This window comes from Mobula birostris, chromosome 8, assembly GCF_030028105.1.
Source record: "Mobula birostris isolate sMobBir1 chromosome 8, sMobBir1.hap1, whole genome shotgun sequence".
NCBI lineage: Eukaryota > Metazoa > Chordata > Chondrichthyes > Myliobatiformes > Myliobatidae > Mobula > Mobula birostris.
The window spans coordinates 1,298,698-1,325,837 of record NC_092377.1 but is presented as its reverse complement, the minus strand read 5'-3'; the positions used below and the strand labels follow the sequence as shown (position 1 = coordinate 1,325,837).

The following is a 27,140-nucleotide window of genomic DNA, read 5'->3' as shown; positions in this document are numbered from 1 at the left end:
GGTATACTCTTCATTCTCATAAAGGTGTCTTTTGCCATCCGTATTCTTCTTTTGATGTCCATGTCGCACCTGCCATCTGATGTCACCCAGCTTCCCAAGTAGCAAAAGTTCTGTACTTGTTTTATGTCTTCCCCATTTATTCTCATGCAGTTCAACTCTTTGAGTGATAATGCAGAATGTTTGAAGTTAATAACATATCTCCTTCTACCAATCAACCCTGCTGCAGACCACTCCTACAAAGAAGGGATCCGTATGCTCCATGACCGCTGGACTAAGTGCGTACACGTAGGAAGAGACTATGTTGAAGAATAAATGTGCTAGATTTTCTAAAATCGACTCCTTCTACCTTGGGCCACGAACTTATCTATCACCCTGTGTGTGCGTCTCTCTCTGTCAGTCTATCAGAGTGAGTGCGTATCCATGTCTCCCCGCCCTCGCCCCCGCGCTCTGATTGCCAGCGCATTGTTTACCGTCTCCATGGAAACGCCGTCCCGTCGCTGTCGCATAGCAACGGCTGACCGGAGGGATCAGGGGCGACGCCCGTTGCTCCTGCGGGACCATGTCGTGTTACCCAGTGCGGGGGCTGCCTCTGCTGCCGGGGAACTCTGTCCGCGACCCCACGGTGAGAGCGGGCTGGAGACGGTGCGGGTGAGGGTAGAGAGAGGGTGGAGGAGCGGGGAGGGAGAGTGTGGGGCTGCGGGTTGAGGGTGGAGGCCGGAGAGGGAAGAGTGTGGGGCTGCGGGTTGAGGGTGAGGCCGCGGAGGGAGAGTGTGGGGCTGCAGGTTGAGGGTGGAGGAGCGGGGAGGGAGAGTGTGGGGCTGCGGGTTGAGGGTGGAGGCCGGGGAGGGAGAGTGTGGGGCTGCGGGTTGAGGGTGGAGGCCGGGGAGGGAGGGTGTGGGGCTGCGGGTTGAGGGTGGAGGCTGGGGAGGGAGAGTGTGGGGCTGCGGGTTGAGGGTGGAGGCCGGGGAGGGAGAGTGTGGGGCTGCGGGTTGAGGGGAGGGAGAGTGTGGGGCTGCGGGTTGAGGGTGGAGGCCGGGGAGGGAGAGTGTGGGGCTGCGGGTTGAGGGGAGGGAGAGTGTGGGGCTGCAGGTTGAGGGTGGAGGCTGGGGAGGGAGAGTGTGGGGCTGCGGGTTGAGGGTGGAGGCCGGGGAGGGAGAGTGTGGGGCTGCGGGTTGAGGGTGGAGGCCGGGGAGAGAGAGTGTGGGGCTGCGGGTTGAGGGGGAGGCCGAGGAGGGAGAGTGTGGGGCTGTGGGTTGAGGGTGGAGGCTGGGGAGGGAGAGTGTGGGGCTGCGGGTTGAGGGGGAGGCCGCGGAGGGAGAGTGTGGGGCTGCCGGTGGGGAGTGGGGAGGGAGAGTGTAGGGCTGCGGGTTGAGGGTGGAGGCCGGGGAGGGAGAGTGTGGGGCTGCGGGTTCAGGGTGGGGGAGTGGGGAGGGAGAGTGTGGGGCTGCCGGTTGAGGGTGGAGGCCGGGGAGGGAGAGTGTTGGGCTGCGGGTTGAGGGCGAGGCTGCGGAGGGAGAGTGTGGGGCTGCGGGTTGAGGGTGGAGGCCGGAGAGGGAAGAGTGTGGGGCTGCGGGTTGAGGGTGAGGCTGCGGAGGGAGAGTGTGGGGCTGCAGGTTGAGGGTGGAGGAGCGGGGAGGGAGAGTGTGGGGCTGCGGGTTGAGGGTGGAGGCCGGGGAGGGAGAGTGTGGGGCTGCGGGTTGAGGGTGGAGGCCGGGGAGGGAGGGTGTGGGGCTGCGGGTTGAGGGTGGAGGCTGGGGAGGGAGAGTGTGGGGCTGCGGGTTGAGGGTGGAGGCCGGGGAGGGAGAGTGTGGGGCTGCGGGTTGAGGGGAGGGAGAGTGTGGGGCTGCGGGTTGAGGGTGGAGGCCGGGGAGGGAGAGTGTGGGGCTGCGGGTTGAGGGGAGGGAGAGTGTGGGGCTGCGGGTTGAGGGTGGAGGCTGGGGAGGGAGAGTGTGGGGCTGCGGGTTGAGGGTGGAGGCCGGGGAGGGAGAGTGTGGGGCTGCGGGTTGAGGGGGAGGCCGAGGAGGGAGAGTGTGGGGCTGTGGGTTGAGGGTGGAGGCTGGGGAGGGAGAGTGTGGGGCTGCGGGTTGAGGGGGAGGCCGCGGAGGGAGAGTGTGGGGCTGCCGGTGGGGAGTGGGGAGGGAGAGTGTAGGGCTGCGGGTTGAGGGTGGAGGCCGGGGAGGGAGAGTGTGGGGCTGCGGGTTCAGGGTGGGGGAGTGGGGAGGGAGAGTGTGGGGCTGCCGGTTGAGGGTGGAGGCCGGGGAGGGAGAGTGTTGGGCTGCGGGTTGAGGGCGAGGCTGCGGAGGGAGAGTGTGGGGCTGCGGGTTGAGGGTGGAGGCCGGGGAGGGAGAGTGTGGGGCTGCGGGTTGAGGGTGGAGGCTGGGGAGGGAGAGTGTGGGGCTGCGGGTTGAGGGTGGAGGCCGGGGAGGGAGAGTGTGGGGCTGCGGGTTGAGGGGGAAGCCGGGGAGGGAGAGTGTGGGGCTGCGGGTTGAGGGGGAGGCCGGGGAGGGAGAGTGTGGGGCTGCGGGTTGAGGGGGAGGCCGGGGAGGGAGAGTGTGGGGCTGCCGGTTGAGGGTGGGGGAGTGGGGAGGGAGAGTGTTGGGCTGCGGGTTGAGGGCGAGGCCGCGGAGGGAGAGTGTGGGGCTGCGGGTTGAGGGGAGGGAGAGTGTGGGGCTGCGGGTTGAGGGGAGGGAGAGTGTGGGGCTGCGGGTTGAGGGGGAAGCCGGGGAGGGAGAGTGTGGGGCTGCGGGTTGAGGGGGAGGCCGGGGAGGGAGAGTGTGGGGCTGCGGGTTGAAGGGGAGGCCGGGGAGGGAGAGTGTGGGGCTGCCGGTTGAGGGTGGGGGAGTGGGGAGGGAGAGTGTTGGGCTGCGGGTTGAGGGCGAGGCCGCGGAGGGAGAGTGTGGGGCTGCGGGTTGAGGGGGAAGCCGGGGAGGGAGAGTGTGGGGCTGCGGGTTGAGGGCGAGGCTGCGGAGGGAGAGTGTGGGGTTGAGGGTGGAGGCATTGGAGGGAGAGTGTTGGGCTGCGGGTTGAGGGCGAGGCTGCGGAGGGAGAGTGTGGGGCTGCGGGTTGAGGGGGAGGCCGGGGAGGGAGAGTGTGGGGCTGCGGGTTGAGGGTGGAGGCCGGGGAGGGAGAGTGTGGGGCTGTGGGTTGAGGGTGGAGGCCGGGGAGGGAGAGTGTGGGGCTGCGGGTTGAGGGGAGGGAGAGTGTGGGGCTGCGGGTTGAGGGGAGGGAGAGTGTGGGGCTGCGGGTTGAGGGGGAAGCCGGGGAGGGAGAGTGTGGGGCTGCGGGTTGAGGGGGAGGCCGGGGAGGGAGAGTGTGGGGCTGCGGGTTGAAGGGGAGGCCGGGGAGGGAGAGTGTGGGGCTGCCGGTTGAGGGTGGGGGAGTGGGGAGGGAGAGTGTTGGGCTGCGGGTTGAGGGCGAGGCCGCGGAGGGAGAGTGTGGGGCTGCGGGTTGAGGGGGAAGCCGGGGAGGGAGAGTGTGGGGCTGCGGGTTGAGGGCGAGGCTGCGGAGGGAGAGTGTGGGGTTGAGGGTGGAGGCATTGGAGGGAGAGTGTTGGGCTGCGGGTTGAGGGCGAGGCTGCGGAGGGAGAGTGTGGGGCTGCGGGTTGAGGGGGAGGCCGGGGAGGGAGAGTGTGGGGCTGCGGGTTGAGGGTGGAGGCCGGGGAGGGAGAGTGTGGGGCTGTGGGTTGAGGGTGGAGGCCGGGGAGGGAGAGTGTGGGGCTGCGGGTTGAGGGGAGGGAGAGTGTGGGGCTGCGGGTTGAGGGTGGAGGCCGGGGAGGGAGAGTGTGGGACTGCGGGTTGAGGGGGCGGCCGCGGAGGGAGAGTGTAGGGCTGCGGGTTGAGGGGGAGGCCGGGGTGGGAGAGTGTGGGGCTGCGGGTTGAGGGGGAGGCCGGGCTGATGGGAAGGGGACAAGGGGGTAGAGGGTTGAGGAGGAAAGAGGGGGATTAAAGTTGAGGTAGGTTGGGTCTGGGAGTGGGGTAGGGAAGAGAAGAAGGAGGAGGTTTAGAGGATGTTTGAGGGGGAGAATGGGGCTAGAGATTAAAGTTGAGTTGGGATGGGTCTGGGAGGGGTGGAGGGGTGCAGGGGAGGGGGAGCTGAGGTTGAGAGTTGGGGCTGGAGTTGAGCCCAGCATTGACTGGTCGAGAGACCACCCTCATTGGGACATTGGGTCCACCCTCACAACCCTCTCGCACCTGATCACCATGAGGCCAGCTTCCTACACCTGCGCTCCCATCGCTACTACAATGGATTCAGAATCAGGTTTAATATCTCTGGCATACAGTATGTTGTGAAATTTGTTGATTTACAGCAGCAGTACAGTGCAGTACATACTAACAAAATACATTACAATGAAATATATTTTCAACATGTATAAGTAAAGCAGAAAGAGAAAAACAGGGAGGTAGTGTCCATTCAGAAATCTGATAGAGGTGGGGAAGAAACAGTGAGTGTGTGTCTTCAGGCTACTTGTTCCTTAATGGTAGTAATGAGAAGAAGGCATGTCCTGGGTGATGGGGGTCCTGAGTGGGTGACAGGCTGGCAGCATTTTCCCTAGAGTGAAGAGGGTGAGGGGTAACCTTCTAGAGATTCACAAGAGGCAGGAATGACTTCCAGCAGACTGAAACATTTCAGCATATAGACATTTAGAAAGAGGATGTGCTGGAGCTCTTTAAAAGCATTTAGTTAGATAAGTCTCCGGGACCAGATGAGATATACCCCAGGCTACTGTAGGAAGCGAGGGAGGGGATTGCTGAGCCTCTGGCAATGATCTTTGTATCATCAATGGGGACAAGAAAAGTACTGGAGGATTGGAGGTTTGCAAATGTTGTTAACCTTGTTGAAGAAAGAGAGTAGAGATAGCCCAGGAAATTATAGACCAGTGAGTCTGACTTCAGTGGTGGGCAATTGTTGGAGAAGATCAGTCAGGAGAGGGAAGAGTAAGAGTCAGGTACCAGAGAGTACCCCAGTGGCTGTCCCCATTAACAGTAAGTATTCCTGGTTGAGTTTGCTGGGGGGGAATTGCCTACGTGGGGGAAGAGTCTGGCCCCGTGGCTCAGAAGAGTAGGGAAAGGAAGAGGATGGCAGCAGTGATAGAGGACTCTATAGTTAGGGGGTCAGACAGGTGATTCTGTGGACTTAGGAAGAAAACACGGATGGTAGTTTGCCTCCCAGGTACCAGGATCCGGTATGTTTCTGATCGCGTCAATGATATCTTGAAGTGGGAAGGAGAACAGCCAGAGGTTGTGGTACATATTGGTACCAACAACATAGGTAGGAAAAGGGAGGAGGTCCTGAACACAGTCCACAGGGAGTTAGGAAGGGAATTGAGAAGCAGGACCACAAGGGTAGTCATCTCGGGATTACTGCCTGTGCCACGTGACATTGAGTATAGGAATAGAGTGAGGTGGAGGATAAATGTGTGGCTAAGGGATTGGAGCAGGGGGCAGGGATTCAGATTTCTGGATCATTAGGACCTCTTTTGGGGCCGCTGTGACCTGTACAAAAAAGACGGGTTGCACTTGAATCCGAGGGGGCCAAATATCCTGGCGGGAATGTTTGCTAAGGCTGTTGGGGAGAGTTTAAACTAGAATTGCTGGGGGGTGGGAACCGAACTGAAATGACAGAGGAAAGGACGGTTGGATAACAGATAGAAAGCTTGGAGACAGTGCGAAAGGGAGGATAGGCAGGTGATAGAGAAGGGACGCGCTCAGACAGATGGTTTGAGATGTGTCTATTTTAATGCAAGGACTATCATGAATAAAGAAGATGAGCTTAGAGCGTGGATCAGAACTTGGAGCTATGATGTTGTGGCCATTACAGAGACTTGGATGGTGCAGGGGCAGGAATGGCTACTTCAAGTGCCAGGCTTTAGATGTTTCAAAACGATAGGGAGGGAGGTAAAAGAGGTGAGGGCGTGTCACGGCTACAAAAAGGAGGAAGTCATGGATGGGTTGTCTACGGAGTCTCTGTGGGTGGAAGTTAGAAACAGGAAGGGGTCAATAACTCTACTGGGTGTTTTTTATAGACCACCTAACAGTAGCAGTCACATTGAGGAGCAGATAGGGAGACAGATTCTGGAAAGGTATAATAATAACACGGTTGTTGTGGTGGGAGATTTTAATTTCCCAAATATTGATTGGCATCTCCCTAGAGTGAGGGGTTTAAATGGGGTGGAGTTTGTTAGGTGTGTTCAGGAAGGTTTCTTGACACAATATGTAGATAAGCCTACAAGAGGAGAGGCTGTACTTGATCTGGTATTGGGAAATGAACCTGGTCAGGTGTCAGATCTCTCAGTGGGAGAGCATTTTGGAGATAGTGATCACAACTCTATCTCCTTTACCATAGCATTGGAGAGGGATAGGAACAGACAAGTTAAGGAAATGTTTAATAGTGTGTATGGAACCGGAGGAACTAGCGGAGGTATTTAATGAATACCTTGCTTCAATATTCACTACGGAAAAGGATCTTAGTGATGACTTACAGCAGACTGAAAAGCTTGAGCATGTAGATATTAAGAAAGAAGATGTGCTGGACCTTTTGGAAGGCATCAAATCGGATAAGTTACCGGGACTGGACAGGATGTACCCCAGGTGACTGTGGGAAGCGAGGGAGGAGATTGCTGAGCCTCTGGCAATGATCTTTGCATCATCAATGAGGACAGGAGAGGATCAGGAGGATTGGAGGGTTGTAGATGTTGTTCCCTTATTCAAAAAAGGGAGTAGGGATAGCCCAGGAAATTATAGGCCAGTGAGTCTTACTTCGGTGGTTGGTAAGTTGATGGAGAAGATCCTGAGAGGCAGGATTTATGAACATCTCGAGAGGCATAATATGATTAGGAATAGTCAGCATGGCTTTGTCAAAGGCTTTTGATAAGTGCCTTACAAGCCTGATTGAATTTTTTGAGGATGTGACTAAACACATTGATGAAGGAAGAGCAGTAGATATAGTGTATATAGATTTCAGCAAGGCTTATTGAGAAAGTAGGGAGGCATGGGATCCAAGGGGACATTGCTTTGTGGATCCAGAAGTGGCTTGCCCACAGAAGGCAAAGAGTGGTTGTAGACGGGTCATATACTGCATGGAGGTTGGTGACCAGTGGTGTGCCTCAGGGATCTGTTCTGGGACTCCCTACTCTTTGTGATTTTTATAAATGACCTGGATGAGGAAGTGGAGGGATGGGTTAGTAAATGTGCTGATGACACAAAGGTTGGAGGTGTTGTGGATAGTGTGGAGGGCTGTCAGAGCTTACAACATGACATTGATACCTTAGAAAAATAGAGAGCTATGCACTAGGGAAATTCTAGGCAGTTTCGAGAGTAGGTTACATGGTTGGCACAACATTGCGGGCTGAAGGGCCTGTAATATGGTGTAGATTTCTATGGTCGATGTTCTTTGTTCTATGACTCACATCCAGACTGTAGATTTCTCAAGCTGAACTGCAAATCTTTTGAAATGCCCTTTATTGCTTAGCACAGGACATTCAGCCCTAGACCTGACCAACAGAGGTCAAACTGGCTAGAATACATAATCCTCAGATCTCCTTCCTCTCAACTTGAAACGATTGTATACCCTCTCATTTATGCCCCCTATCCATGCCATCTGTGCCCCTGATAATCTCATTTGCCTCAGGTCACGCCCCACAGCCACCTTTATCTTGGGGAAAACATCTAGCCAGTTTAACTCTCTCCAAAACTGAATTCCTCCAGCACACACAGCACCCTGGAGAATCTCCTCTGCACACTCTCTGTGTGTAACCACATCCTCCATGTAGGATGGTGATCACAACTGTGCAGATTGCACCTGGACGCCCACCACTTTCTGTGCCTTGGACACAAAACTACAAACTTCACAACATAGTGCAATGAGAACAGGACTGATTCTGACTGTAACCTCTGCCCCTAATTATAAAGCCCACAAACATGAGGTCACTCTCAATCTGTCCTCCAATCTCTCAGTCTGTCTCCCCTCACTCTCCTGTCCTCCCTCACTCCCTTGGTCCTCCGTCCTCCCCTCACTCTCCCGTTTTCCCCCTCACTCTCCCATTCCCCCCCTCACTCTCCCGGTCTGTCCCCCCTCACACCCTCGGTCCCCCGTCCCCCCTCACTCCCTCGGTATGTCCAACATCACCCCCTTGGTCCTCCGTCCCCCTCCCTCGGTCCTCCGTTCCCCCTCACTCCCTCGGTCTGTTCCCCCCACTCCCTCGGTCTGTCCAACCTCACTCCCTCAGTCCTCCCTCCCCCCTCACACCTTCAGTCCACCACCCCCCTTTCCCATTTTCCCCCTCACACTCCCGTCCTCTGTCTGCCCTCACTCCCTCGGTCCGTCCCCCCTCACACCCTCAGTCCACCACCCCCCCTCATTCTCCCAGTCTGTCCCCCCTCCCTCCCTCATTCCGTCCGCCCTCACTCTCCATTTGTGATCCTTGGTGAAGACCGCTGTGTTCTTGTCAGATTCCTCCATCAGCCCTTCCCGGGAAGACCGTAGGAAGTAGCTCCAGGCACGTTGTACCCTGTTCAGCCACTAGGATTGGGATGAAGGTCAGGCCATCTCTCCTCTCCCACCTTCCCCTCCGTAAGAACAACAGCCCGGGTCATGTGGAATTGCATACGCTTCACCGAGTATGGGGAGAAGCGGACAGCAGTGTGCAGGCAAATGGAGGTATGGGAAGGGATTGTGACGTGTGGGGTGAGGGGATTGAGGTCCTGTCACCCTGGGACTGTCTCACCCCCTCTCTTGTCATAGCAATGGAAATTCCACCGGTCACAGACTTTCACCTACCGCAACGGAATTGCTCTGCCGCTTGTGCCCAAAGTGGGGATCGGCGGGAAGCCCATCCCTGTGAATAAGCTGTCCCAGTCGGATGAGGATGAACTGGCAAACAGGAAGCCCACCCTGACCTACGGACAGAGCCGGACAGCCCCTCTGTCCGACTTCATCCCTGTGCATGTGGCCTTCGACAAGCAGGTGAGCCACAGCTGCCTCCCCCTGAACTCCACTCCACCTACACCCCCTTCATTCCCCAAACCCTCCCTCCTGTACAGCCCATCCTCTAGCCCCATACAGTGCCCCTCTCCCCTCCCCACCTCATTGACCCCAAACTCCCCCTCCTCTACAGCCTGTCCTCTAGCCCCATACGGTGCCCCTCTCCCCTCCCCACCTCATTGACCCCAAACTCCCCCTCCCCCCTCCACTGCCTGCCTAGCTACAGACTGCTCAGCTCCCACGCCACATCATAGCTAAGTGTAGAGGGAGAGACACAGCAGCAAAATGAACAGTTCAGTCAGTTTTACGAAGAATATATGCAAAAAAAGGCAAAAAGAATGAATGTCAGACCAACAGGGGCCGCTAACTAAAACTTTTAACGTAAAGTCTAACGCTGTCACTGCAGCTCAGAAGTACTAAGCCAATACCAAATAATAACATTCCTTTGTGGTGTCAATCTGAATTGTAAGCTTCTTTCCTGGAATGCAGACTGAGGTAAGCAGGGAGTGTAGCCCCTGCTGTGCTTCGGTGAAGGGTCAACAAGGCTGAAATCGGAGGAAGGGAGTTAAATACTGTCACGTGATCGGCAACAATGAATATATCGAGTCAGGATTTATAAACAGGCAAACATTTATTAACCACTGATAAACAATGAAAAAAAACAAAAACCCTAACCGGAAGTAAACGGCTATGCAGTCATTCAGTAAACCACTACTTCGTACTAGTTCTTAAAGCGATAAATGCGAAACCAGTTCTTAAAGCGATAAATTCAAAACACAGTTCTTCAAATGGTAAATTTTCAAGTCCAAGAGATTTATATAGTCAATTAGGAGAGACTTTCATGAAGTAACAAATTACTCGAAACTGCGTCATCAGGGGCCTTCCCTTTTATACCCGTGGTGAACATGTCATCACGTGAACTCACATCGGCAGGAAAATTACATCAGGTGACCTCCAAAAGACCATTACATCATTCTCACAAGAAAGTCACAAGATCTCCTTGAGGTATGTAACACCTCCCTCCAAAACAAAATTTTGGTCTCTTAAGGAACAAAATTTTAACAATTAACAATTTACAAAAAAAGGTATAAAACTTACAACATACACAATATACACAGTATTATCTTTCAGCACTTTACAAACTAATATGCAGTAGGAGTGTTACAAATGTTAAAATACTACTTCATAAAAAAATTCATTGTACATTTAACATCTAGAAAGACAATCAGCAATCACATTATCTTTACCTTTAATATGAGTGATCAAAATATTCTACTCCTGTAACATTAAACTCCAATTTAGTAATCTTCTATTTTTGTTTTTCATCTTACTCCAAAACACTAACGGATTATGATCAGTGTAAACTATGAGTGGTTTCTGAGTAGTACCAACATACACTTCAAAATGTTGTAAAGCCAAAACAAGAGATAATTCCTTTTCTATTGTTGAATAATTTCTTTGATGGGCATTAAATTTCTTAGCTAACGGATGATCAACTTCATCACCCTCATCTCTTTGAAGTAACACTGCTCCTGCAGCTTCATCACTAGCATCTACAGCTAATGAAAATGGTTTTTCAAAGTCAGGAGATTTGAGCACAGGTTGACTACATACAATAGTTTTCAATTTATCAAAGGCCTCGACAAAGCTCTGTCCAAACAAACTTTTCATTTTTCTTCAAGAGGTTAGTTAATGGAAGAGCAATGTTCGCAAAATCCTTACAAAATTTTTCATAGAACCTTTCTTTTTTTTCATAGAAAATAGGCACAGGAGTAGGCCATTCGGCCCTTTGAGTCTGCACCGCCATTCAGTATGATCATGGCTGATCATCCAACTCAGAACCCTGTACTAGCCTTCCCTCCATACCTCCTGATCCCTTTAGCCACAAGGGCCATATCTAACTCCCTCTTAAATATAGCCAATGAACTGGCCTCAACTGTTTCCTGTGGCAGAGAATTCCACAGATTCACCACTCTCTGTGTGAAGAAGTTTTTCCTCATCTCGGTCCTAAAAGGCTTCCCCTTTATCCTCAAACTGTGACCCCTCATTCTGGACTTCCCCAACATCGGGAACAATCTTCCTGCATCTAGCCTGTCCAATCCCTTTAGGATTTTATACGTTTCAATAAGATCCCTCCCAATCTTCTAAATTCCAATGAGTATAAGCCTAGTTGATCCAGTCTTTCATCATATGAAAGTCCTGCCATCCCAGGAATCAATCTGGTGAACCTTCTTTGTACTCCCTCTATGGCAAGGATGTCTTTCCTCAGATTAGGGGACCAAAACTGCACACAATACTCCAGGTGTGGTCTCACCAAGGCCTTGTACAACTGCAGTAGTACCTCCCTGCTCCTGTACTCGACTCCTCTAGCTATAAATGCCAGCATACCATTCGCCTTTTTCACCACCTGCTGTACCTGCATGCCCACTTTCAATGACTGGTGTATAATGACACCCAGGTCTCGTTGCACCTCCACCTTTCCTAATCGGCCACCTTTCAGATAATAATCTGTTTTCCTGTTTTTGGCACCAAAGTGGATGACCTCACATTTATCCACATTAAATTGCATCTGCCATGAATTTGCCCACTCACCTAACCTATCCAAGTCACCCTGCATCCTCTTAGCATCCTCCTCACAGCTAACACTGCTGCCCAGCTTCGTGTCATCCTCAAACTTGGAGGTGCTGCATTTAATTCCCTCATCCAAGTCGTTGATATATATTGTAAACAACTGGGGTCCCAGCACTGAGCCTTACAATACCCCACTAGTCACTGCCTGCCATTCTGAAAAGGTCCCATTTATTCCCACTCTTTGCTTCCTGTCTGCCAACCAATTCCCTATCCACATAAATACCTTACCCCCAATACTGTGTGCTTTAAGTTTGCACACTAATCTCCTGTGTGGGACCTTGTCAAAAGCCTTTTGAAAATCCAGATATACCACATCCACTGGTTCTCCCCTATCCACTCTACTAGTTACATCATCCTACCATACCCAAGAATCTCCTGAGAGTTTTTCTACCAGTTGGAGTGGGTATTTCTAAAATTGCCTGAACTTTTGCCTGAACAGGTGCTAATTTTCCCTGACTCACAATATAACCAAGGTAGGTCACTGTGGCATGGCCAAATTCACTTTTAGCTAAGTTAATAGTTAAATTAGCTTTTGAAAGTCTTTCAAATAGTTTCTCCACCACAGTAATATGTGCTTTCCAAGTATTATTTCCCGTAACTAAATCATCAATATAGGCATCTGTATCTTTTAACCCATGAATCACCTTATTAATCATCCTTTGGAAAGTACCTGGTACATTCTTCATCCCAAATGGAAGAACATTATATTCATATAACCCGGATGGGGTTACAAATGTAGAAATCTCTCTACCTCTATCCGTGAATGGAATACACCAATAACCTTTTATCAAATCAATGTTGGTAAGGAACTTGGCTTGTCCAACTTTATCCACACAGTCATCTACTCTAGGGATTGGTTATGCATCAGTTTTGGTCACAGCATTCACCTTTCTGTAATCTGTACAAAACCTAATACTATTGTCTGGCTTAAGTACCATAACACACGGTGAACTCCAATTTGAATTTGAAGGTCTAATAATATTATTCTCTAACATATACTTAATTTCTTGTTCAGCAAGTTCACATTTTTCCCTATTCATTCGATATGGATGTTGTTTTATAGGCTTTGTATCTCCCACATCTACATCATGCGTAGCTACGGTGGTTCTTCTAGGAATGTCTGGAAATAAATCCCTATATTTAAAAGTTAATTGTTTCATCTGCTCTCTCTGCTCTGGCTGTAAAGGAGCTAATTTTTCATCAATATTTTCCAGAATTTTTGAGTTCGGTAATCTAGCTGAAATAACATTGGGTTTAAAATGAGTTTCAGATAAATCATCCATTAAGTTTTCAGTGGGATCAAATTCATTATTATTGACCACAACAGTCAACAGTCATAGTGGCATTTTGTTTCTCATAATACAGTCTTGTCATATTTATATGACACAGCTGTGTTGGCTTTCTTCGATCTGGAGTTTTTATCATGTAATCCATATCATTTACTTTGGAAACCGCTACTTCGTACTAGTTCTTAAAGCGATAAATGCGAAACCAGTTCTTAAAGTGATAAATTCAAACACAGTTCTTCGAATGGTAAATTTTCAAGTCCAAGAGATTTATATAGTCAATTAGGAGAGACTTTCATGAAGTAACGAATTCCTCGAAGACACAAAGTCACTGCCACTCCCAGTCGGATCCTGCCTTGTCCACAGGATTCACGATGATGGAAGTAGAACAGTTTTAAAAGGCACTGACCTTCCTCCTCCGTAGAATAGATCCTGCACAGCCTTTTCTGCTTCCTTTTTAGCAGAGGCTACCTCATGCAGATCACTTTCTTGAACGAATTCAATAACGGTCGATCCTTTCCAAACCTGTCGAACGTCTCCTTCAGGGTCCCGTCTTCACTCTCCAGTGTTACTGAAAAGATACATTAACAAACCTGGCAGCGATTGATCAAACTGCCAGCCCAGACTTCTGTACCTTACGTTAGAACATAAAACTCCATTTAAAATCAAAACTGCGTCATAATGCAAATAAACAGCGGAGAGGAGTATCACATTGACGTTCTAACTGGAAAACTAAACTGCGTCACCAGGGGTCTTCCCTTTTATACCCGTGGTGAACATGTCATCACGTGACCTCACATCGGCAGGAAAATTACATCAGGTGACCTCCAAAAGACCATTCCATCATTCTCACAAGAAAGTCGCAAGATCTGCTTGAAGTATGTAACAATACAACCACTAATTGGCTGGAATATGCAGTCACGAGCATGAGTGCTGATCCTGTTCAGCTGCTGCCTGCGCAGGCACAGTCTCTCTCACTCACTCCAACCCCACCAGCACACTGCCTCCCCTCCCCTCTCCTCCGCCAGTGACCATGGTGCCTTCCTTGCAGGTGCTCAGCTTTGATGGCTATTTCAAGGAGACGGTGCGTGAGTCAGCGGACGAGCATTTCCGAGTGCGGCGGATCGTTTTGTACTACTACCTGGAGGATGACAGCATCGCCATCTACGAGCCGCGGGTGGATAACTCGGGGCTGCCTCAGGGCAAACTCATCAGCCGGCAGCGGCTGCCCAAAGATGACCAGGGCCGTACTTGGCATTGGAAGGACCTCAATGTGGCCATGGACTTGGTGGCCTATGGTCGGCGTTATCGTCTCACTGGATGCAACAAGTTCACCTGTGTAGGTGCCACCTTGTTCTTGGGTCACGGGGAAACCCTGAGTGTATTCCCCCCCCCCCCCACTTTAATGAGGAGGTTCTCAACTATGATCCCAGGAATGAAAGGGTTAACATATGAGGTGCATTTGACGTCTCCTGGCTGGTACTCACTGGAGTTTAGAACAATGAGGGGGAATCTTATTGAAACCAATCAAATATTGGAAAGCCTCGACTAAGAGGATGTGGAGAGGATGTTTCCTACTGTGGGGGGAGTCTAGGACCAGAGGACGCAGCCTCAGAATAGAGGGACATCCCTTTAGAACAAAGGGGAGCAGGAATTTCTTTAGCTTCTTGACCCCTAGGTGAGAGAGGGAGGGAGAAGGAGATATCAGCCAGGGTTCCTGCTCCCCATCACTGAACGATGAATTCTAGGTGGGAGGGAGAGGGTGAGAGGGAGGGAGAGGGAGATATCAGCCTGGGTTCTTGCTCTCTATCACTGAACAATGAACTCTAGGTGGGAGAGGGAGAGAGGGGGAGGTATGAGCCAGGGTTCCTGCTCCCCACCACTGAACAATAACCCCTAGGTGGGCGGGAGAGGGCGAGAGGGAGGGAGAGGGAGATATCAGCCAGGGTTCTTGCTGTCCATCACTGAACAGTGACCTTTGGCTATTGAAGGCCTGGGATGGCAACAGGCTTTGGCCTGAGCCCTGATGTGGAGAAGGATGTCTTTCATTCAGTGGGTTTTCTCCACGGTTCCAGCACTGACTTTTGGGGTGTCTCTGTCTCTCCAGGATTTCATGGTCAGCCATGGCATCGTCCCCAATTGTCCAGAGATGATCCCGACGGACTCATACACAGAGAATCGTAAACCCCCACCTCGGCAGTTCGTCACCCCATCTGACTTTGACAAGCTAAAGCAATTCCTGACCTACGATCGCAAGGTTTGTATCGAGGCGCCAGCCAGACAATGGCACTCTGTAAATGAAATCCACAGTGTAAATGCAGACCAGACAATGACCACTGTACAAATGAGGTCCGACCAATGATTGCACTATAAATACAGTCCAGATGGTGACTGCTCTGTAAATGTGATCCACACAGTGACCGCTCTGTGATTGAGACCACAGTGACCGCTCTGTAATTACAACCAGATAGTGACCACTCTGTGAATGCAGAACAGACAGTGACCACTCTGTGATTGAGACCAGACAGTGACCCTCTGTGATTACAATCAGATAGTGACCGTTCTGTGAATGTAGAACAGACAGTGACCGCGCTGTGATCAAAACCAGATAGTGTGACTGCTCTGTGAATGCAGAACAGACAATGACCACTCTACAAATGAGGTCTGGCCAATGACTGCACTACAAATACGGTCCAGATGGTGACCGCTCTGTAAATGTGATCCACACAGTGACCGCTCTGTGATTGAGAACAGTCGGTGACCCTCTGTGATTACAATCAGATAGTGACCGTTCTGTGAATGCAGAACAGTGAGCATTCTGTAACTGACACCAGAAGCTGACCACTGTGTAATGTGACCATTTGCTGACTACTCTGTAACTGAGACCAGACACTGACCATTCTGTAGCTGGCACCAGACAGTTACTGCTCTGTAAATGTAGGCGAGACAGTGACCACTCTGTCAATGCAGACCAGATTGTGACTGATCTGTAAATGCAACCAGACGATAACTGCTCTGCAAATTGTGACCAGTGATGCTCTGTAATTGAGACCACAATCCTGCACAAGGACTCCGAAGTCCCTTTGCGCTTCCGTTTTTGTATTTTCTGTCCATTTAGAAAATAGTCAACCCTTTCATCTCTTCTACCAAAGTGCATGACCATAAACTTCCTGACACTATATTCCATCTGCCACTTCTTTACCTACTCTCCTAATCTGTTTAAGTCCTTTTGTAGCCTTTCTACTTCGTCAAAACTACCTGCCCCTTCCACCTATCTTGGTATTATCTGCAAACTTTGCAACAAAGCCATCAATTCCATCATCCAATATATAACATAAAACATAAAAAACATAAAAACTGACATATAACATAAAAAGAATCGGTCCAAACACAGCCCTCTGTGGAACACCACTGTCACTGGCAGCCAGCGAGAAAAGGCTCCCTCTATTTCCACTTGCTGCCTCCTGCCAATCAGCCACTGCTTTATCCTTGCTGGAACCTTTCTTGTAACTCCATGGTCGTCTTCCTTGCTAAGCAGCCTCACGTGTGGCACACTGTCAAAGTCCTTCTGAAAATCCAAGTGCTCAACATCAACCAATTCTCCTTTGTCTATCCTGCGTGTTGTATCTTCAAAGATTTCCAACAGATTCGTCAGACAAGAGGAAACCATGCTGACTATGACCTAGTTAATCATGTGCCTCTAAGTACCCTGAGACCTCATCCTTAATAATCAACTCCAGCATCTTCCCAACCACTGAGGTCAGACTAACTGCTCTATAGTTTCCTTTCCTCTGCCTTCCCTTTCTTGAAGGGTGGAGCTATATTTGCATTTTTCCAGTCTTCCAGAACCATTCTAGAATTTAGTGATTCTTGAAAGATCATTACTAATGCCTAGACAATCTCTTCAGCGACCTCTTTCAGAACCCAGGGGTGTACATCATCTAGTCCAGGTGACTTATCTACCTCCAGTCTTTTCAGTTTCCCAAGAACCTTCTCTCTAGTAATGGTACGTCATATGCTTCATGACCTCTGACACCTGGAACTTCTGCTATACTGCTAGTGTTTTCTACAGTAAAGACTGATGCAAAATATTTATTCATTTCATCGACCATTTGCTTGTCCCCCATTAACACCTCTCCAGCATCATTTTCCAGTGGTCTGATATCCACTCCCACCTCACTTTATGTATCTGAGGAAACTTTTGGTATCCTCTTTGATATTATTGGCTAGCTTACTTTTGTATTCCATCTTTACCTTCTTAATCACTTTTTAGTTGCCTTCTGTTGGTTTTTAAAAGCTTTCCAATCTTCTAACTTCCCACTAATTTTTGCTCTAGTATACGCCCTCTCTTTGGCTCTCATTGTGGCTTTGATCTCTCATTGGCCGCAGTCATGATATCTTTCCTTTTGAGTACTCCTCCCCTATGGGTTCATGTATCCTGTGCCTTGCGAATTGGTTCCAGAAATTTCACCCATTGTTGCTCTGCATATAGGCAAAAGGCAGGTAATTTTTGACCAGTGAGTCCCAGAAGATTCTGCAGAGAGATATAGATAGGTCACGTGAGTGGGCAAGGGTTTGGTAGATAGAGTACAATGTTGGTAAATTTGAGGTTACCCACTTTGGAAGGAAAAATGGAAGATCAGATGATTATTTAAATGGTAAAAGATTGCAGCATGCTGTTGTGCAGAGGGACTTGAGAATGCTTGTGCATGAATCACAAAAGGTTGGTTTGCAGATGCAGCAGGCTATCAAGAAGGCCAATGGAATGTTGGCTTTCATTGCTCGAGGGTTTGAATTTAAGAGCAGGGAGGTTATGCTACTACTGTACAGAGTACTGGTGAGGCCGCACCTGGAGTACTGCATGCAGTTCTGGTGTTACTTGAGGAAGGATATACTGGCTTTGGAGGCAGTGCAGAGCAGGTTCACCAGGTTGATTCAAGAGATGAGGGGATTAATCTATGAGGAGAGGTTAAGTTGCTTGGGACTGTATTCGCTGGAATTCAGAAGAATGAGAGGAGATCTTATAGAAATATAAAATTATGAAAGGGATAGATAAGATAGAGATGGGAAAGTTGTTCCCATTGGTAGGTAAGACTTGATTTGGGGGAGTAAGTTTAAGACAGAGATGAGGAGAAAATGCTTTTCCAAAAGAGTGGTGTTTTGGAGTTCTCTGCCCAATGCAGCAGAGGAGGCTACCTCAATAAATATATTAAGACAAGGTTGGGTAGATTTTTGCATAGTAGGGGAATTGAGGGTTATGGGGAAAGGGCAGGGAGGATTACTCCTGCTCCTATTTCTGACGTTCTTATGTCATCTCTGCTAATGATATTTCCAGTCAATCTGATCATCTCCTCTCTCATGCCTCTGTAATTCCCTTTACTCCACTGCAATACTGATACATCTGGCTTTAGCTTCTCCTTCTCAAATTTCAGGGTGCTCCACATGGTTCTTTGCACAACACCAAATCCAGAATGGTTGATCTTCTAGTGGGCTCAACTACAAACTGCTCTAAAATGCCATCTCGTAGGCACCCTAGAAATCCCCCTTCCTGGAATCCAGCACCGACCTGATTTTCTGAATCTACCTTCAGATTGGAATCCTCCATATCTAGGGTAATATTGCCCTTTTGGCAGGCATTTTCTTCTTTCTTTATTAATCTTTTTATTGATTTAAAAGGAACATAAATACAAACAAGAGGAGAATTATCTCAAATATATTTTTAGGCATCCGTTAGTCTCGTGAGACCATAGATTTGCGCCTTGGAAGGTTTCCAGGGCGCAGGCCTGGGCAAGGTTGTATGGAGGACCGGCAGTCGCCCATGCTGCAATTCTCCCCTCTCCACGCCACCGATGTTGTCCAAGGGAAGGGCATTAGGGCCGATACAGCTTGGCACCGGTGTCGTCGCAGAGCAATGTGTGATTAAGTGCCTTGCTCAAGGACACAACACGCTGCCTCAGCTCAGGCTCGAACTAGTGACCTTCAGATCACTAGACTGATGCCTTAACCACTTGACCACTTGGCCATCTCTAATATATATATCAATAACAATACAAACCGAGATTAAGATAGATATTATCAAAATCATACATAGTGTTAAACTAGTATATAATATATAATATAAAAAAAGAAAACAGCAATTCTCCTCTTACCAGTTCATGAAGAAGAAAGAAAAAACTTTGAATTTTAAATGAAGAAAAAAAACCCACTACACTACACAAAAAAAAGGGACTGAGCAGTCCATTCTGAGGATACAACGAAAAAAAAAGACTTTCTAATCAAATCTAAAACTTCAAAAAAGAATTGAAAGAGTAATAAATCAAGTTAAATGAAAATATTGAATAAAGGGTCACCAGATTTGCTCAAATTTAAAGGATGTATCAAATGTTCGATTTCTTATTTTCTGTAAACTTAAACAGGACATAATGGAGGAGAGCCAATAAAAGACCATAGGTGGATTAGAATCCTTCCACTTCAATAAAATGGCTCTCCTAGCCAATAAAGTCGAAAAGGCTATCATATGTTGAGCGGAAACAGGAATGTTTCCTGCTTCCAATGGGATAATCCCAAAAATTGCTGTAATCAAATTAGGTTGTAGATCCAGATCCAAGAAATTTGATAGCATTGTAAAAACATACCTCCAAAAGTTATCTAGCTTTATACAGACCAATACATATGAGTTAAAGTGGCCAGCTCAGTATTACATCTGTCACAAATAGGATTGATATTGGAGAAAATACGTGCTAGTTTATCCTTTGACATACGGGCTCGATGCACTACCTTGAACTGTATCAAGGAATGACAGGCACAAATAGATGAGTTGTTAACCAAATGAAAAATTTTACTCCATTGATTATCTGAAAATGACTCTTGAAATTCCAATTCCCAAGCACGTTTAATTTTATCATTAGATATCATTCATGAGTTCAATAACCGTTTATAGCTATCAACCCTTTTTGAAATGGTTTAAACTGAAAGAGAACATCTGTCATATTAGGTGGATAAGCAGAAGGGTAATTTGACAACAAACCACGTAAAAAATTCCTAATTTGTAAATATCTAAAAAAGTGTACATTAGATAAATCATATTTATCCACTAACTGAGAAAAAGACATTAAACAGTCCCCTGAAAACAAATTTGAAAAAGTCACTATTCCCTTGGTTTTCCAAATTAAAAAAGCCTTATCCAAAATTGATGGTTAAAAAAATAATTGAGATGGATATTACTAGAAAGAATAAAATTATTTAACTCAAAAAATCTACGAAACTGAAACCAAATTCTTAATGCATGTTTAATATGGGATTAAAATCTTGTCTACTAATCCTAGAAAACAAAAAGGGAAGAGGAACTCCCAGTAAAAAAGCCAAAGAGAATCCTTTCACCGAGTTTTCCTCCAAATCCAACCATGAAGGACATTCATGTGTATCTGAATAGTGAATCCAAAAAGTAATATATCGAATATTAATTGCCCAATAGTACGTTCTAAAATTTGGCAAAGCCATACCACCATCCTTTTTAAATTTCTGCAATAAGTGTTTACTCAATCTAGGATTTTTATTGTTCCACATATAAAATAAGATTATAGAATCTATTCTGTCAAAGAACTTTTTAGGTATAAAGGAAGGAACTGCCAGAAATATATATAAGAATTTCAGTAAAACCATCATCTTAATAGCATTAATCCGACTGATTAATGATAATGTCATAGGTGACCATTTAGAAAGCATTTGTTTGGTGTAGTCAATTAATGCAAAAAAATTATATTTATAGAGATGCTTAAAATTTTTAGTAAGGCAGGCATTTTCTATCTCCGATTGTAATTTGTAGGCCACATCGTTACTACTGTTTGAGGGTCTGTAGACAACTTCCATCAGGATCTTTTTACCCTTGCAGTTCCTTAGCTCTATCCACAATGATTCAACACCTTCCAACCCTATGTCACCTCTTTCTAATGATTTGATTTCAATTTTTTACGAACAGAGCAATACCGCCCCCTCTGCCATCCTGCCTGTCCTTTCGATACAATGTGTATCTTTAGCTATTAAGCCCCCAGCTATAATCTTCTTTTCAGCCACAATTCCGTGATGCTTACGTCATTTACAATTTTCCAGTCTTCCAGGCTGCCCACAGCACATTGTTGGACTGTGTTGGTGTTTAACATAAACAACACATTTCACTGTACTTTTTGATTTACACGTGACAAATAAAGCTAATCTTCTGTAGCCCCCCGGCCAGCCTCAGGGTTGTTCGGCTCGCTGTTGTCTAGGGAAACAGCCCTCGGCCCCGCCAAACTGGGTAATTAGTTTGTGTGGGTGCTGTGTGATGTACCCCACCCCGCCCAAATAACAGACAATACACCAGATACGATTAAATGATTTACAGTTTATAGATATTACTGGAACTATATAATTAATAGAGAATAAAATATAAAAGGAAGATAAAAGGAGCCACACTTATCAAAGTTCAATCTCTTCGTGCACAAACAGTTGGAGCTCAGGACCTTGCTTCACCCTGCGGGTCCTCGGACCACCTCAACCGGCCGCCTGGGACCAACAACGGTGGTCGACTAGACGCTCCACACGAGTCCGTCTCCGTCTCCTCTCCTCGCCAAATGCCCTGTTCGGGGTCCGACCCCGTTAGCAGACATCACAGCACCTGGTCCATCCTCTGTCTCTCTATCCCGCCTTCTCCCCCAAAAACCCCGCGCATACAATATCTTCAAATACACCAAAAACATAACAACAATCCCAATTGGTTCATAACATATTCTTATCACACTCTAACCCAAAACAAACTGCTAGCACAAGAACTTTCTCAACGTTTAACATAACAAAGAAGCATTCCCAAGTATAACATAACAAAGAAGCCATTTTAATTAGCCTACGCAGTAACATAAAAGACGAAACCCCCTTACACTTCCTTGTACTCAAGGGATTCCTAAACCCTGCCTCGGGGCCTCAGTATCCATCGGCAGCCAGAATTTACATATCCTGAGAACTTCGCCCTTCACTCCAATGGGAATAGTTTGGGAATGGGAATATTCCATGCTGTGTGCATCAGTCAGCTGCAGGGATATGGGGCCAGTGCAGGGAATCAGGAGACTAGGAGGCATACTGGGAGATGGACCAAGGGACAGACCAGGAGATACACTGGGAGATGGACTGAGGGACAGACCAGGAGATACACTGGGAGATGGACCAGGAGATGGAATGACAGGCAGACTGGGAGATCGACCGGGAGACACAGTAAAAGATAGACTGGTACCAGATCAGGAGACACTCCAGGTGACGAACTGGGAGGCTGACCGGGAGACAGAATGGGACATACACCAGGAGACAGACCGGGAAATCCACCAAGAGTCAGACCTGTAGGCACACCGGGTGACAGGCCAGGTGATACACTGGGAGACCGATCGGGAAGCAGACTGGGAGATAGATGGGAAGACACACCAGGAATTAGGCCCAGTGATATACCAGGAGACAGACTGGGAAATCCACAAAGAATCGGACCTGTAGGCACAGTGGGTGACAGGCTGGATGATACACTGGGAGGAGGATCGGGAGACGGACTGGAGATACCACGGAAGACGAACTGGGAGACACATAGGGAGGCAGAGTAGGAGATTCACTGGCAGATGGACCGGGAGATTCACCAGGAGACGGATTGGGAGATACCATGGGGGACAGATCGGGAGATTCACCAGGTGGGACCAGAAGACACACCAGGAGATAGATTGGGAAGAAGACCAGAACGTAGACCAGGACACTCAACAGGAGATGGACCGGATGGTGGATTGAGTGACAGACTGGGTGGTGGACCCAGAGGCAGGATGGTTGGTAGACCGTGATGTGGACAGAAAGGCAGATTAAGATGTAACACGCACAAAATGCTGGAGGAACTCAGCAGGCCACGCAGCATCTATGGAAAAATGTACAGTCAACATTTTGGGCTGAAACGTCTACTGTACATTACTCCATAGATGCTGCCTGGCCTGCTGAGTTCCTCCAGCATTTGTGTGTGCTGCTTGGATTTCCAGCATCTGCAGATTTTCTCTTGTTTCAGATCATGATGTATATCGGGATGGGAACCCAAAGGCGGACTGGGAGGTAGACCGGGATATTAAGCCGGAGATAGATCAGGAAAGGGCAAGCACAACAACATTTAGTGTCAGCAAGACTAAAGAGCTGATTCTTTATTGCCCATTGTTGGATCAGAGGTGGAGAGGGTCAGTTACTTTAAATTCCTCAGTGTAATCATTTCAGAGGATCTTTCCAGGGATGACACATAAGCAATTACAAAGAAAGCATGACAGCACCTCTACTTAGAAGTTTGTGAAGATCAACGTGTCATCTAAAACTTTGACAAGTTGGATATGTGGTGAGTACATAGACTGTTTGTAATATGGCCTGGTATAAAAACAACAATGCCCTTGAACAGAAAAGTAGTGAATATAGCCCAGACTTTCATGGTCAAGCCCTCCTAACCATTGAGCACATGTCTATGAAAGGCAGTCTTAGGAAAACAAGATCTATCATCAGGAAACCCCACCACCCAGGACATGCTCTCTTCTTACCTCTGCCAACAGGAAAAAGATACAGGAGCCTCAGGTCCCTCACCACCATGTTCAGGAACAGCTATTACCCCTCAACCATCAGGCTGCTGATTACCCTCACTCACCCCATTCCATCACTGAACTGTTCACACAACCTATGGACCCATTTTCAAGGGTTCTTCATCTCATGTTCTCCATATTCATTATTGTTATTTTTCTCTTTTTATATTTACACACTTTATTGTCCTCTGCAAATTGGTGTTTACATTTTGGATGCACTCTTTCATTGATTCTATTGTTGATTTGTTCTTACAGTGAATGCCCGCAAGAAAATGCATCTCAGGGTTGTGTATGGTAACGTTTATGTACTTAAGTGAACATTTATTTCTGTGAACCTCCCATGACAGGTGCTGCGTTATTTTGCGTACTGGCAGGACGGAGAGAACACGTCTGAGGAATGCCACCATTACGTCATCCATCACTTCCTTGCCGATGGGACAGTGGAGATTCGGGAGGTTTATGAGAACAATGACGGCCGAGAACCCTTTCCCATGCTGCTGGGCAGGAAACGATTACCCAAGACACTGCGACAGTCCCACGGTGAGGAGCTTTCCAGGCACACATACACCCAATGTCGACCGGCCCACAGAATGTAACTACTCCCAAACTGACTATCACTGGGGAACGGTCCCTACACTCACTGACTACATCAAGGAATAGGAAACACACAATGACTCTCACTGAGGGAACGGTCTCCCACACACACTGACCCTCACTGGGGGATGAACACAAACACACACTGACCCTCACTGGGGGACAGTGTCCGACACACACTGACCCTCACTGGGGGACGAACACACACACACACTGACCCTCACTGGGGGACGGTCTCCCACACACACTGACCCTCACTGAGGGACGGTCTCACACACACACTGACCCTCACTGAGGGACGATCTCCCACACCCACACACACACTGACCCTCACTGAGGGACAGTCTCACACAGACACTGGCCCTCTCACTGGGGGATGGTCGCACACACACTGCCCTCACTGGGGGACAGTCCCACACACACACACTGACCCTCACTGGGGGACAGTCTCACACACACACTGACCCTCACTGGGGGATGGTCACACATACACTGCCCTCACTGGGGGACAGTCCCACACACACACTGACCCTCAGTGGGGGATGGTCCCACACACACACTGACCCTCACTGTGGGACGATCTCCCACACACACACACTGACCCTCACTGGGGGACAGTCTCACACACACACACACACACACACACACACACACTGACCCTCAATGAGGGACAGTCCCACACACACACTGACCCTCACTGGGGGAAGGTCTCACACACACTGACCCTCACTGGGGGACAGACCCACACACACACACACTGACCCTCACTGGGGGACAGTACCCCCCCACACACACTGAACCTCACTGTGGGATGATCTCCCACACACAGATACACTGACCCTCACTGGGGAACGGTCCCACACACACACTGACCCTCACTGATGGACAGTCCCACACACACACACACACACACACACACACACACACACACACACACACACACACACACTGACCCTCACTGGGCGACGATCTCCCACACAAACACACACACACTCACTCTCACTGGGGAACGCTCCCACACACACTGACCCTCACTGGCAGACAGTCTCCCACACACACTGACCCTCACTGGCGGACAGTCTCCCACACACACTGACCCTCACTGGTGGACGGTCTCCCACACACACTGACCCTCACTGGGGGACGGTCTCACACACACTGACCCTCACTGGGGGACCGACCCACACACTCATTGACCCTCACTGGGGGAACGGACCCACACACACACACACTAACCCTCACTGGGGGACAGTCACACACACACACTGACACTCACTGAGGGAACGGTCACACACACACACACACACACACACACACACACACACACACACACACACACACACACTGACCCTCAGTGGAGGATGGTCCCCACACGCACAATGACCCTCACTGGGGGACGGTCCCACACACACACTGACCCTCGCTGGGGGCGTTCCTACACACACACTGACCCTCACTGGGAGATGGTCCCACACACACTGACCCTCACTGGGGGACGGTCCCGCACGCACACAAACACAGACACACACACACACACACACACACACACACACACACACACACACACACTGACCCTCACTGTGGGACGATCTCCCACACACACACACTGACCCATCACTGGGGAATGGTCACACACACACTGACCCTCACTGGGGGATAGTCCCACACACACACTGACCCTCACTGGGAGATGGTCCTACACACACTGACCCTCACTGGGGGACGGTCTCACGCACACTGACCCTCACTGGGGGACGGTCCCACACACACACACACACACACACACACACACACACTGACCCTCACTGGGGGACAGTTACACACACACACACACACACACACACTGACCCTCACTGGCGGACAGTCTCCCACACACACTGACCCTCACTGGGGGACGGTCTCACACACACTGACCCTCACTGGGGGACCGACCCACACACTCATTGACCCTCACTGGGGGAACGGACCCACACACACACACACTAACCCTCACTGGGGGACAGTCACACACACACACTGACCCTCACTGAGGGAACGGTCACACACACACACACTGACCCTCAGTGGAGGATGGTCCCCACACGCACAATGACCCTCACTGGGAGACGGACCCACACACACACTGACCCTCACTGGGGGACGGTCCCACACACACTGACCCTCACTGGGGGACGGTCCCGCACGCACACAAACACAGACACACACACACACACACACACACACACACACACTGACCCTCACTGTGGGACGATCTCCCACACACACACACTGACCCATCACTGGGGAATGGTCACACACACACTGACCCTCACTGGGGGATAGTCCCACACACACACTGACCCTCACTGGGAGATGGTCCTACACACACTGACCCTCACTGGGGGACGGTCTCACGCACACTGACCCTCACTGGGGGACGGTCCCACACACACACACACACACACACACACACACACACTGACCCTCACTGGGGGACAGTTACACACACACACACACACACACACTGACCCTCACTGGGGGACGGTCTCACACACACTGACCCTCACTGGCGGACAGTCTCCCACACACAGTGACCCTCACTGGCGGACAGTCTCCCACACACAGTGACCCTCACTGGTGGACGGTCTCCCACACACACTGACCCTCACTGGGGGACGGTCTCACACACACAGACCCTCACTGGGGGACCGACCCACACACTCATTGACCCTCACTGGGGGAACGGACCCACACACACACACACTAACCCTCACTGGGGGACAGTCACACACACACACACACACACACACACACACACACACACACACACACACACACACACACACTGACCCTTACTGGCGGACAGTCTCCCACACACACTGACCCTCACTGGCGGACGGTCTCCCACACACACTGACCCTCACTGGGGGACGGTCTCACACACACTGACCCTCACTGGGGGACCGACCCACACACACTGACCCTCACTGGGGGACGGTCTCACACACACTGACCCTCACTGGGGGACCGACCCACACACACACACACACTAACCCTCACT

The 27,140-nt window shown here is 49.5% G+C and overlaps 1 protein-coding gene across 2 annotated transcripts in view; it reads left to right on the top strand.

Moving 5' to 3' along the window:
- Positions 1 to 512: 512 nt before the first annotated feature.
- Positions 513 to 27,140, top strand: part of efhc1 (EF-hand domain (C-terminal) containing 1) — an 85,018-nt gene continuing 58,390 nt past the window's right edge. The window contains exons 1-5 of one of the 2 annotated variants that reach the window (XM_072264676.1): positions 513 to 622; positions 8,740 to 8,961; positions 13,948 to 14,235; positions 15,004 to 15,153; positions 23,854 to 24,046. In XM_072264676.1, coding sequence (XP_072120777.1) covers positions 560 to 622; positions 8,740 to 8,961; positions 13,948 to 14,235; positions 15,004 to 15,153; positions 23,854 to 24,046 — 916 coding nt within the window. In that variant the 5' untranslated portion in view covers positions 513 to 559. The remainder of the gene's footprint in view (positions 623 to 8,739; positions 8,962 to 13,947; positions 14,236 to 15,003; positions 15,154 to 23,853; positions 24,047 to 27,140) is intronic. The other variant, XM_072264678.1, reaches the window with a different exon arrangement.